The 13958-nt window shown below is 47.2% G+C and overlaps 1 protein-coding gene across 1 annotated transcript in view; it reads right to left on the bottom strand.

Annotated features, from left to right (window-relative positions):
* LOC146812815 (alpha-2-macroglobulin-like protein 1) overlaps nucleotides 1–13958 on the bottom strand; it is an 820867-nt gene that overhangs the window by 600487 nt on the left and 206422 nt on the right. The window contains exon 11 of the mRNA XM_085615206.1: nucleotides 3919–4086. Coding sequence (XP_085471332.1) covers nucleotides 3919–4086 — 168 coding nt within the window. The remainder of the gene's footprint in view (nucleotides 1–3918; nucleotides 4087–13958) is intronic.

The raw sequence follows: 13958 nt of genomic DNA, 5'->3' as shown, positions 1-13958 counted from the left end.
CATGACACTTCTAGAGTGTGAGGGTTATCTAACAAAAAGGTATTGCCTCCAAGCATGCAATTGACACAACGACACACCTTTTTAAAGAGAATAGTGCCTAAAATTACAGTGCAACTAGGTGGAATAATCTTTGTGTGTATGTCTTTCACACATCCCATTGCAATGGATTGTTGCATGAGATACTATAAAAAGTTGGAGAGGAGTACAGAAGATCCAAATAGATGAAAATGTTACTTAAGATACACGTTTTAAACAGAATAGGGACACAGAAAAGCACAGGACACTTCAAGGCGTCAATGTAAAAACAAGTCACATTTTCAACCTAAAATGTATATGTATGTTATTTTCTAAATAGAACTGTATCCACCTGTGTGCTCATGTGAGTATCTGAAGAGCTGAACAAAAAATTCCATTCTGAATATGGCACCTTTCCACAATAGCATCCTGCTCGCTCAACAAGAAAGGCTAAAAATGTTATTTGACTTCCAAAATGTCATTAAGTAGCGCAACTGATTCCGATATATTTTTCTTCGCATTTTGGTACTTGAAGCCAGGATTTATATAATGGGAAAATGTTACAGATCCCCACATGCAAAGCTAAAAAAGATGACAAAATTAGCAGCTGCCATCTGACATGGGGCAACAAATTATTTCTCTGACAAATTGTACAACAGCTAGTGCTCTTGTGAGGTGCATAAACCTGTGCTCCCCTGCTGTGTGCTTCCCAGTGTACATCACTCTTAGCTCCTCTGGTGCACATCACCCTGTGCACCTCTTCTGCACATCATCCTGAGCTCCTCTTCGGCACATCGCCCTGTGCGCCTCTTCTACGCATCAAGCTGAGCTCCTCTTCTGCACCTCGCCCTGAGCTCCTCTCCTGCACATCACCCTCAGCTCCTCTTCCGCATATCACCCTTTGCTTCTCTTCCACACCTCGCCCTGAGCTCCTCTTTGCACCTCACCCTCTGCTCCTCTTCTGCACCCCAACCTGTGCTTATCTTCTGCACATCACCCTGAGCTCCTCTTCTGCAGATCGCCCTGTGGTCCTTTTCTGCACATCGCCCTGTGCTCCTCTTCTGCACATCACCCTGAGCTCCTCCTCTGCACATCACTCTTGGATCCTCTGGTGCACATCACCCTGAGCTCCTCTTATGCACATCACTCTTGGATCCTCTGGTGCACATCGCCCTGAGCTCCTCTTCTGCACCTTGCTCTGTTCTCCTCTTCTGCATCTCGCCCTGTGCTCCTCTTCTGCACCTCACCCTGAGCTCCTCTTCTGCACATCGCCTTTTGCTCCTCTTCTACACATCGCCTTGTGCTCCTCTTCTGCACCTCGCCCTGTGCTCCTCTTCTATACATCACTCTTCGCTCCTCTGGTGCACTTCATCCTGTGCTCCTCTTCTGTACATCACTCTTAGCTCCTTCGTGCACATAACCCTGTGCTTCTCTTCTGCACATCGCCCTGAGCTCCTCTTCTGCACATCGCCCTGAGCGCCTCTTCTGCACCTCACCCTGAGCTCCTCTTCTGCACATCGCCCTGTGCTCCTCTTCTGCACATCGCCCTGAGCTCCTCTTCTGTACATCGCCCTGTGCTCCTCTTCTGCACCTCTCCCTGTGCTCCTCTTCTGCACCTCGCCCTGTGCTCCTCTTCTGCACATTGCCCTGAGCTCCTCTTTTTTACATCGCCCTGAGCTCCTCTTCTGCACCTCACCCTGTGCTCCTCGTCTGCACATCACCCTGTGCCCCTCTTCTGCACATCACCCTGAGCTCCTCTTCTGCACATCTCCCTGTCCTCCTCGTCTGCACATCACCCTGTGCCCCTCTTCTGCACCTCGGCCTGTGCTCCTCTTCTGCACATCGTCCTGAGCTCCTCTTCTGTACATCGCCCTGAGCACCTCTTCTGCAATTCACCCTGTGCTCCTTTTCTGCACCTCACCCTGTTCTCCTCTTCTGCACCTCGTTCTGAGCTCCTGTTCTGCACCTCACCCTGTGCTCCTCTTCTGCACATCACCCTGAGCTTCTCTTCCGCACATCGCCCTGTGCTACTCTTCTGCATATCGCCCTGAGCTGCTCTTCTGCACATCGCCCTGACCTTTTCTTCTGTACATCGCCCTGTGCTCATCTTCTGCACATCGCCCTGAGCTCCTCTTCTGCACATCACCCTGTGCTCCTCTTCAGCACATTGCCCTAAGCTTCTCTTCTGCACCTGACCCTGAGCTTCTCTTCTGCACCTCACCCTGAGCTCCTCTTCTGCACGTCACCCTGTGCTCCTCTTCCGCACATCAGCCTGAGATCCTCTTCCGCACATCACCCTGAGCTCCTCTTATGCACAACTCCCTGAGCTCCTCTTCTGTACATCACCCTGAGCACCTCTTCTGCACTTCACCCTGAGCTCCTTTTCTGCACCTCACCCTGTGCTTCTCTTCTGCACCTCGCCCTGTGCCTCCTTTATGCACATCACACTGCCACCTAATACACCACATAGGTTTTGTATGACTATTTTGTGTATTGATGTCTGTTGATATGGGTTACAGGGACCTCTATGTAAAAATGGGTGGCTGTTGATGACTTCTGTGTTTATGCGCGATGTGTGTGTGTGCCCATACAGTACATGCCTCTTAATACTTGAGATATACAAAAAGTCAAATATATGGTCCTGCCAATACATGTTATTATAGCCCTCTCAAAGTGAGGTTAAGGTACTGAAAGAAAGGGGCATTCGGTTAGTAAAGGAGACTATAATAGTACTTTCCTTAGCACATAAAGGCAACCGCAATGTTTGAAGAAGCCATGGGGGATATTTACGGAAAAATGTTGGAGCACGGAGCTGCGCCAAATTTGGCAGTCCCGCACTCCCACCATTTTCAAAATGCAGGGATGTGCCGTATTCACAAGAATACGGTGCACCCCTGTGTTTTCCCTAGTGCTGGCGCAAAATTTATCTGCTTAGAGCCAAAGCAGGCACCCTTGCACCATAGTGCAAGGGTGCCTGCATTGCAGGGAATGATAGTTGATGTGCAGGAAGGTGTCCCATCCTGCACATACACAATCACTAATGGTGATTTGTTACTTCTATGTGTGCTGCAGAATGCAGCACACATAGAAGTAGCAAATCTTCATTATTTAATGATTGTTCGTGTGCAGGAAGGGACACTTTCCTGCACATAAACAATAATTAATTGCATTCTGCTCTTTCTATGTGTGCTGCAGCAAAAAATAGGAGAAATAAAGGCATTTCTCCTTGTTTTGCCAATATAATGCATGGCGTTTGTCTTTCGCGCAGGGTCAGATTTACACATCCTTAGAAATCTGGGACAATGTCAAAAGCAATGTATGTTGCAGTGGAATGCCCACAGCAACATCCAGTGCACGTCCCTTTCGCGCTAAGTGATGCATGTAATGGGGCCTTACTTACAAGGCGGCGTTAAGCCACAGAAATTGGCTTAACGGCCCTTTGCAAATATGGAGTAGGGCATATCGCCACCAGAGCGTCTCTAAAAGTGACGTTCAGGTGGTGATATCCACTTGTAAATATCCCCCCCGGTCTCTTAGCAGAGAGCAAAGGCAGGGGGCACTCTGCCATAAAAGCCACTGGCAACTCAATAGATGTTTTCATATCCCTTTGTTCCTCCAAAAACAATTTAAAATCAACTTTGTATGATGTACTATGGATCTTAATTTGTTTATTATCTCGACTATTGAATTGTATGTGTACCTAATTTTTTTTGCCATCTAATGTTGCTCCATGTCATTAATTGTTTATCCCATAATTCACAATAAACCACATTTAACTAGCGTAAAAGAGAGAAGGCAAGAAAGGGGGGGGCGAGTGAATGAGAGACAGTGGGAGGAGTGAGATGGAGGCGAGAACAGCACTAAGGGAAAGGAAGTGGGAGGTATGAGAGAGATGCTTCTTACCCACAATTCTACTGCGCTGTCATTCCAGAGGGAGGTTTCAAGCGCGAAGGATACCCTGCCCAGGTTGTCTGTTGTGTACTTTTTGTTGATACTGGTTTTACCATACTTGATTTCCAAGTAGATTGTGGAGTGCATCCTTGGTTCGCCGCTGGGGCCCTCCATTTTCATCTGCGCCCATGCAAGGCAGAGGGGAAGAAAAGACATGGTGACAATCAGTGTGAAAGCAGGGAGAGTGAACTGAGCCATGACTGCTGCTAAGAGCCTTTCTCCTGTAGGAATACAAAGTCATAAGTAGGGTTGTGCAAAAAGTAAGCAACTCACAACTTCACAATTTTACTTTTGAACCTTTATCAGCTTTCCCACAAAACTCACTTGCTTACTACTCAGCATATTTAGAGGAGTATTACTTTTTTCCTGGCTTCATAAATTGGTCCATGATGCAGTTTGTGCAAAAATTTCTGGACTAAGGTACTCCGCAGCGAATGCTTGGCAGCAGACTGTGGCACATGGAGAAACCGCTTAGGCAGAGTTCGGCACCTGGATAATGGAGATGCTGAATTGCACCACTAAAGCCAATTAAATACTCATGTTTAATTAAGTATGTAACCTTTTGGGTCCCTCACCTATACTTCAACCAGGAAATGCTTATTTAATGCACTGTACATATCCCACAATAAAAAGCAATGTTAAGGCTAACGCAACTGCATGAAAGCAGTCCCCTCCACAGCCACACCCACCGTGTTGTGGTCCAGAGAGGAGGCTTAGGATGCTGAGAGGGAACAACAGGGAATAATCAGTCAAAAGACCACAAGGCCTGCAGCTCAGTATCTCACCTTCACTGAACTTCAGAGGTACATCTATGTATAAACACGGCAACATCCTCGCCCAAGCTGCTGAGTATAACTTCAAAATCTTGTATTGCCTCTTCTCTACACTTCTGGATACCTAGGCAAATTTACAACCTAGGCTTTCTTTCCAACTCCCTGATCCCTTTGAGAACCTTCCCTGAACTCATGCCACTATCTCACTGCTCTCCCGAACTCAACCTGCTAAGCCCAATCAACATCCTTCTATACCATGTACCCCTTGTCCTCCACCACCCTGTTTCACCTATTCCACACTAACTGTTCCATATCTGTTCCACCCCATGGCGCTATTCAAAGACCCACTCACCCCGGCCTCCCCTCCCCTCTCTACTTTCCCCTATCCTCCTTAATGGTAAAAACAAATTACACAACTAATTAGGGAAATAGACTGTTTATCAACTACCCTCTCCTCCACTTTGGATCTCAAAAAGACAAGGCTAGACACCTCCTAAATAAACTCGTCACTATCATGAGGCAACAAACATTACCCCCCACATAATCTGGTTATCCAAGAGATGCAAGTAATTCTCTAATTTCTTCACAGACAAGATTGTGAAGATAGAACACTCCCTAGTTAACTTTCCTGATGTCAACTTTTCTCCAATGTCCCTCCCCCACACACTATCCCTTGCCAAAATCCGTGATTCAGCTGTCCATCCACTATCGATGATCCTGAAGAATAGCGCCTCCTGGAACAAATTCAGGGCACTCAGAGAAAACAAACTCAACAAAATCAAATCTAACATGATTTGACTATCCACATCTTCAGTCCTCTCCCCTCCTCCCTAATCAGGGAAATTACCCACCTCATCTCCCTCCTCAGGATCAAACTAATCAATGCCTCACTGTCACAAGGTGAAGCCCCAGACTGCCTGAAGTTAGGCCAGATCCCCCTGCTCCCTAAGAAACTAGGAGCGGACACTTTGGACACGAACAACTCCTGACCGGTGACCATCCTCTATTTCCTGACCAAAGTCCTTAACAATGTGTGCTCTCCCAACTTAACATATTGAGGACTACGTGATCCAAAAGGAAGGGGGTAAAGGATCTGGATCTTTAGCAATCCAGCGGTAATAGAGCAAATCATTTATGGGTCACTTCTCCTTGGCAATGGGAGACCCCTTCCCCATTTTTGGTACAGAGATTCAGAGAGCGCCGGAACAAGTGAAAACAATTATTCTTTGAGGTGGAAATATTTCAGTTTTATTGCTTTCGTAATATTAGATTTGATGCTTGACTCTGTTAAGGTTCAGAGTCACACAGAGCAGAGGTGGATCATAGATCCAGAAGCGACAAAAAAATTAAACAGCCAAATCGTGTTTCGCCCCCTACATTGGCCGGATCGGACTGGGGCTTTCTCAGGCTATACATTCAACACAACATACATAGTAATGCGGTGTCATTAATACAAACATAATTACAGAACTGCAACATCACATATGTGTGAATTGACAAGGTTTTCATCTGGGATGAGGTAGTTTAGGAAATTTCATATTATCTTTTTACACGAAAAGTGAAAAGAAATGGAAAATGATGTGGTAGTGACAGGGGGGAGGTGGAAAAACAGGTGGAAAAGAGGTTTAGGGAAAAGATTTAGAGAAAAAAAGTAAGGAGAAGCGAAAGAACATCAGAGAAACACAATAAAGAAGGTACGGGCAGGAAAACATTCGTTAGGGAAATGAAGGAGGGGGTAAGGAGGGGCAACACTCAGTGGAAACAGAGGAGTGCGCTTGGTAGGGAAGAACAAGGGAATGCAGACGGTATCGTTTTGTCAAAAGGTATGGGACGAAAACATATATATGAAGAGAAAAATCAATAGGAAAAAAAACATATTGACGACTACCACTTGCTTGACCTCATTTAGTCAGGTTTCAGGGCTGGCTGATGTACGAGAACAGCCATCCTTAATGTCATCGATGAGAATTTTATGATGCAGGACAATGTGGGATCATGCCTATACCTTCTCCTTGACCTTCAATGCAGTAACTTACCATATTCTTCTAAACACCCTAAGATGACATATGGGGATTAGGTGCACAGTTCTGAACTGGTTCTCTTCACATCTCAACACCCGCTTACAACTAATCAAACTAAAAGACTGCCTTTCAAACCCAAACTATCTCAACCAAGGAGTTCCCAAGGGCTCCATTCTGTCTGCAAATCTCTTCAGTCTCTACATGGAATCTCTTACTATATGCAGATGGCACTCAACTCTACTTAAAAGTCTCTCTCAACAATGTTCTTCGTTTGAATTAAACCTTAAAAGCGTTCAATCTTGGCTGTCTCAAAACCAATGCAAAGCTCAAACCAGTGGAGACAGAATTACTCCTAATCTCACCCCTATGCAGCTCTCCTTCAATGAAAGACTCGATCAGCTGCCTTGGTGCCCTTTAACTGCACTACCAAAAATGTTGACTGAACCAAATTGCTTGGAATCACGCTGGGCAAGATCCTGAACATGATCATCCATATTACCGCCACTGCCAGAAAAGCCTTACATAACCTTAAGCTCCTCAAAAAGGTTGAACCTTTCATCCCCAATAATGACCCCAAAAATGTGGCACAAACTCTTGGCATATCTAGACGTGACAATGGAAACCCAACTCTCACTGGCTCTCAGAGAACCTACCGGGCTCCTCTAACAAAGTGAGTTATTAGTGAAAGCCCCACTCATGCAACAACAAGAATCCTTGTTAAGTTGAACCACAAAAGGCACTAAAATAACCTAAGCTTAACCCACTGGTAGCTTGGAACAAAAGCAGTCAGGCTTAGCTTAGAAGCAATATGTAAAGTATTTCTGCAGCACACAAACAGTAATAAAATGAAAACACAACACAAGGAAAATCCCAAAACCCTTTGGAAAAATAGAGTAAAATGCAATAAATAAAATGATTTAAAAAAAATTCAATAAGTAGAACAAGAAATATTCCATTGTAAAGTTTCAAACTAAAATAGCACTTAAAAGCGCAAAGTCATCGAGCGCTCTACTCTGGCGCGCCCGATGCTCGCTTGACGGGACCTACGCGTGTCATGGTCAGAGTATGGCATGCGGCTAATGCAGCTATGGGGTGGAAGGACCGTTTGACCCGGGCGTCACCGCTGTATGCGTCTGAGAAGCTGGGCTCTCTCTGGACCTCGAAGGGCTTCGCGAAATGGGACATGATAGGCATCAGTAAAGTGGGGGATCTCTGGTCGAGGGGAGGATTTAAAACATTCGAGATGCTGCAGACGGAGTTTCAGTTGCAGGGTAGTGAATACTTTCGATACCTGCAGATCCGACATGCACTGGGCTCCGTCTTCCCAGACGTCGCCTCCATCCCGGAGTCTTCCCCCCTGGAGGATAGAGTGCTAGATGGCCACGTTCCAGATAGTACGATCTCCCTTATTTATAAAAAACTGATTAATGATCGATCGGGCTTGCTGATTGGCCTTCGCGAGGCTTGGGTTGCCGACGGTCTGGAATTGGACGATGAGGACTGGATCTCCGCGGTGGCCTCTCCGAAGGAGGTGGCTATACCGGCTCGCCTTCGCTTCGTCCAGCTCAAAATACTCCACCGGGTCTACATGACGGGGCCGAGGCTTCAGCGCATGGGCTACACTGTAGATGGTTTGTGCAAGCGTGGTTGTGGTGCCGTGGCGACCTTCCTGCACATTTTATGGGAATGCCCGAAGGTGGAGCGATTCTGGCGCGGTGTGCACGAGGTCCTGCGAGTGGTTACGCGTGTTGCGCTGCTGCCGGAAGCGAGGAGATGCCTGTTGAATGTGTGGGAACCAACTGACTACTCGGCTCCGCAAACGTGGTGGGTGACTCTGGGATATATGATTGCCAAGCGTGACATTGCGCAACTGTGGGGATCCCAGAACCCCCCGACGGTGTCGGCCTGGAAAGAGCACATGGATTGGTGCATGTTTCGAGAAAAGGTGGTGTATGTGGCGAGAGGTAAGCCTGCGACATGGGTGAAAGTGTGGGGCCCCTGGAACGCCTACCGTGGGAGTATTTGCGCGCCACCGTTGCTGCCTGCTGCCTCACCAGCCCCGTCCCCTTAGCTGACCCCTTCCCCTAGCCCCGGGCACAGGTCCCCCCAGTCCTCGCTCTGTTTCCCTTCCCCTCTTTGGACTCCTCTAATAGTTGGGGTTCCCCTTTGGGGAGCACGTGCTGTCACTTTCGACTGTAGGGTAGCCTTGTGGGTGTTCGTTTTTTTGTTGTTAGTATAAAATGAAACCGTACTGTGACGTATTATGGCTGTGGCCCATGATGTTGATGACTCCTTCTTATGCTCCTTTGTAATGCCAAGTGTTCTCTGAACGTATGCCATATGTTTCTGCCATTCCTAGCGGCCGGCCGGAAGGTTGTGGGCCCATAATTGTATATTCTTGAGATTTGTAATAAACGGTTTAAAAAAAAAAAAAAAAAAAAAAAAGCGCAAAGTCAGTTGAGGCCAACCACAATGCAGCGTGGGTCGGACACAGGGACAAGGTTAGTTCCGCTGAAAAGTTACCTTCCAAGTTTCGTGCAAAGAGTTCCGTTCCCACTGGAGGAGCCCGTGCAGAGCAGGCTTAGCATCATGGATGGTAATTGCTGTAGCACGATGAGCAGTTTGAGAGTCGCGGATGGTTATCACTGTATTGTGAAGAGCCAGTCAAGCATTTGTGGACAGTTGTTGCTCCAGCTTCCAACTGGTGGTCATTGCGGGCACTCGTTGCAGGAGTGCGAAGTTCAGGTCATGTTGTCTGTCATCACAGACTATCCTCAGCGTGTATAGCGGGGTTCATCAGAACATTGCGGACGGCAGAGTGTTGGTGCAAACGGGCTTGTTTGCAGTCGAACAGAGCCCAAATTGTAGGATTTTCACCTTCTCTTTAGGAGGAGTACACCCTCTTCCAAGAGTCCAGGACCTGGTGGACACGTTTTGGGGTTCTGGAACTCATTCCAGCAGAGGCTAGCAGCAAAGCTCAGGTAGGTCCATTTGTTGTAGGTCAGCTGGGCAGTTTCAGGGAGGCCTCTGAAGCTTGTTGTGTCCCTGTACCTCACACAGGAGGTCAGCTAACTGACTCATGGAGTCACTCTGGGTAACCTTGGATGAAGGAAAGCAGGTCCAATCTTCATTCTCAAACAGCAAAGCAGTCCTTGAAGCAGCAGAGCAGTCCTCCTTCTGTAAGCTCTACAGGTCCAGGAGTGTTCTGATTAGTAGCTCTGGAGAGGCAATGTTTATAACTGGTGCCACTGTTTGTGTGGGGGACTCTCTGTCCTACCCCCACATCTGGTTCTGGAAAGCTCTTTCCCTTTCCCTGTAAAGGCTCCAAACTGTCTGGTGGTAACAAAAAGTGTGGCAGGCCTGGTGTCCTACCAAGATGACCTATCCTCTCCACACCTATGTCCCCTCTGTGTTATTATCTGGAAGCAACTCACAAACCCCAACAACAGAGCTCTTCGCCATTGTGTGGCCAAGTACACTGGCAGAAGACACAAATGGCTGAGACAAGAAAAGGCCAACTTTCTAAAAGTGGCAACTTCAGAATTGTGACCTAAATTTGACTTTACCATTGAAGAGGATTTTATATCCAATTAATTTGAGTGTAAACATCACATCCCCATCTGCTCCCAGTTCAAAGTTAGCACCTATTAAATATAATAAGGCACCACAGTGTAAGTCAAAGGGAGGGAAAGGTCATAAAACGGTAAAACATTATTTAAGAAGTTTTTCACTGTCAGGAACATATAAAACTTAAACATACATGTCCTATTATCTAAATACAATGCATTTGTTCCCGTGAGCCTTTAGGGCCTACCATAGGGGTGACTTATAAGTATTAAAAAGGAAGGTTTAGGCCTGGCAAATGATTTGTTTTGACAGATCAAAATGCCAGTTTTAAATTACACTACAGGCAGCAGTGGCAGGTCTAAGGCATGTTTTGAAGTGTTACTTTAATGGTTGACACAATGAGTGCTGCAGGCTCTACGTACATGGAATACCATTTACTAGGGACTTATAAGTAAATTAAATGTGCCAATTAGGTGTAGCACAATTTTACCATGTTTGAAGGAGAGAGCACTTTAGCACTGGTTCTCAATGATAACAAGCACAGAGTCTTAATACAACAGAAACAAGTTCAGCAAAACAGGGAGGGTTAAGGCGAAACATTTGGGGAAATACCACGCCAAGGATGTCAGGTCTAACAGCTCCTATGAAAGCCAGCAGCAGCCAGAATCGTCTCAGGAGTAAGACTCTTCATCCACATTACTGCCTCACTAACCATTGGCTCCTATCGCAATTTGTCTGGGGACATCGCTCTTAGGGGTGGCTGTTCCGGGATCAGGTTCTTGGACTTAAGGAACTGAGTACAGGGGGTGAGAGTGAGTGGCTACAGACCTCTATGTTTTCCTGATGAGTTGTTTTGGTTGTGTAATTAGGGCCTTCACTTGAGGGGCTTCATGTGGGGTGTGGTGGGGGGTGGTAGGATTGTTGAGTTCACAAGGTATTGAACAGTTCATTGGTTTAAACAGGGGATCCACAGACATTTTAGCCGAGGCACTGTGGTATAGATGACTTGCACATACTCAACATCCACTGACAGAGTTATGGCACCTAACTAATCTATAGACACCAGAAACCTGCCCATAGTATCCTGGAATGTCAATGGCCTGAGGGACAAAGTTAAAAGAGGCCTGGAAACCCAATACATCAAATAGTTGCAGTCTGATGTCATTCTTTCACAAGAAACACATCTTCTGGAGACACACACATGCGGGACACAATCAGGAATCAGAGGGGTGGCTATATTGGCAAAAAAGAATCCTCCATTTCAGCTGATACAGCAATGGTTAGATCCATCCGGGAAATATGTGTGAGTAAGGGTCCTTTTGGGTAGAACAGGCACTACCCCTATTTGTGTCTATTTGCCCCCAGCTTTCAGGCCCCTACAATAGCAAAACATTCTGAAATCCAGTAGGAGGCTAACTCCTCACTGCATACATTAGTGAGGGACTTTAACAATGTTATGCCAGTAGAGCTTTACTGATCCGGGACAAGCGGTACAACATTAACCCTGGGCGTAGTTCGCGAAGTAGCACTTCGCGAAGCTACGCAAAGTGCAGTTCGCACTACGCGAGCTACGCGTAGCACTTCGCGAACTGCGTAGTACCTTGCTCGCACTGTGCCAGATGTCGTTTTCAATGATTGCACAGTGCGGACAAGCAACCGCCACTGTGCAATCATTGAAAATGGCATCTTGCACAGTGCGAGCTGTAGTTTTCTGCTGCTCGAGTAGATTTTTACTCGAGCGGCAGCTTTCTCAACGCGAACTGGTAGTTTCTAATCGCGAGCGGTTGCGAGCAAACGCGACCACTTGCAATGAGAAACCTGACCTCCTCGCGTTGGGAATCTCGCCGGGAGGTTTATTTTCCATGCTCGCGATCGCCAACTTGATGTTGCTGATCGCGAACAAGGAAAAGGTCTCGCCGGGATGTTATTTTGCTTGCTCGCGGTCGCCAACTTGACGTTGAGGACCGCGGGCAAGCAAAAAATGACCGCAGCACTACGCAACACTACGCTACGCGTGTTCGCACTGTGCTACGTGCAATTCGCGTAGTGCGAAGTAGCGCGAACTTCGCAAACTAGCCAGCGTAGTGTAGTGCTTTGCCCAGGCTTATACAACATCACCAGTCACCCCACTTTCACGGTTCGTGTCCGCTCTTGGACTCTCAAACCCTGGCGGTATGCATATCCTCAGGGGCCCATAGAGTATTCTCTCGATTAGACTATGTATTTGCCCCTGCTGGTGAAGTGGGCACCATACAACAGGTGGAATATCTCGCCCAAGGGCTCTCGAGCCACTCCCGACTGTTAGGAAAATTGGGCGGGAGGGGCCGCAAGGATGACGCCCAAGGGAGACTCAATGCATGTGACCTGCAAGACCGTGGGGTGGTTTTTGGAGTAAGGGTAAACATATAACAATATTTTCAGGAGAACTAAGGCTCCATTCCCGCAAAGGTGAAGTTGGGAGACTTATAAGGCAGTCATCCGAGGCTCTGCACAAAACCTAGTTGCAAAGAAAAACCGAAGCGTGTATGGATCTCTCGAGCAACTAGAGAGGAGGCCCTGGGCCCAAACCCAGGCTCCCTCGAGCTCCGTCAATAAGAATTCCTGAGAGAGGATTACTGCACCCGGGCACGTGCAGGAGCTAAGAAACAAATGCTCGCCACGCTCCATAGATTATATGAGACCGGGGATAAAGCCGATAAGCTTCTAGCATGGCAAAGTAGGAAGGAGGCGGAGGCCAGGTGGGTGCATCAGATCGTGGGGCTGAAAGGGGACAACTACAACACAGAACATGCCATTGATGAGGCCTTTGCTCGGTATTATGAAGGTATCTATAGAGCATGGCCGCTCCAAGACATTACACATTTTATCCAATTTTTAGCATTGGTTGCTGTCCTAGTGCTGGACGGTGATGTGCGTGAAATGCTAGACACTGATATTACTTTGGAGCAAGTACAGGCCGCTACAGCGAAGTCCAAACACAATAAGACCCCAAGGCCCAATGGATCACCCGCAGAAGCTTTTAACTGCTATGGTCTCCTGCTAGAAACTCACATCCTAGGCATGCTCCAAGAGGCAGGAAAGCAGGACACTCTTCCGCTGGACCTCCGCCCGGCGATATTAGTTGTGATCTATAAAGAAGGCAAACCCAGAGATAAATGTGACTCACAGCGTCCCACCTCCCTCTTAAATATCGAAGTGAAGATGCTGGCCACTATACTTTCCTCCAGGCTCCTGCATGTGATTACCCCCTTGATTCATAGAGACCAGACTAGTTTTATGCCTGGGAGATCATCTCGGTATAACCTATGGAGAACACACAACTGAATGAATGAGGCCATGACCCGGTCAGAGACTCATGTCCTTCTAGCATTAGAAATGGAGAAGGCGTCTGGAGCAAAGTCTGGTGCGCTTTGGAATCAGTCTCAAGTTTCGGAAATGGGTAGGTCTCCTGTATCACAACCCAGTGGTGGCTGTCAGGGTCAATGGGACGCTGTCTACAGACTTTCGCATTGGAAGGGGTACATTCCAGGGATGCCTCTTGTCCCCTCTCCTGTTTGCCCCTTCCATAGAATCTTTGGCCTGCATGGTGTGAGCGCACCTGGAGATTTGCAGCTTTGCCTTACAAAACTGG

This window comes from Triturus cristatus, chromosome 7 (genome assembly GCF_964204655.1).
Source record: "Triturus cristatus chromosome 7, aTriCri1.1, whole genome shotgun sequence".
Lineage (NCBI taxonomy): Eukaryota > Metazoa > Chordata > Amphibia > Caudata > Salamandridae > Triturus > Triturus cristatus.
The sequence above is the reverse complement of the archived record's forward strand: the minus strand, read 5'-3'. Positions and strand labels throughout refer to the sequence as shown.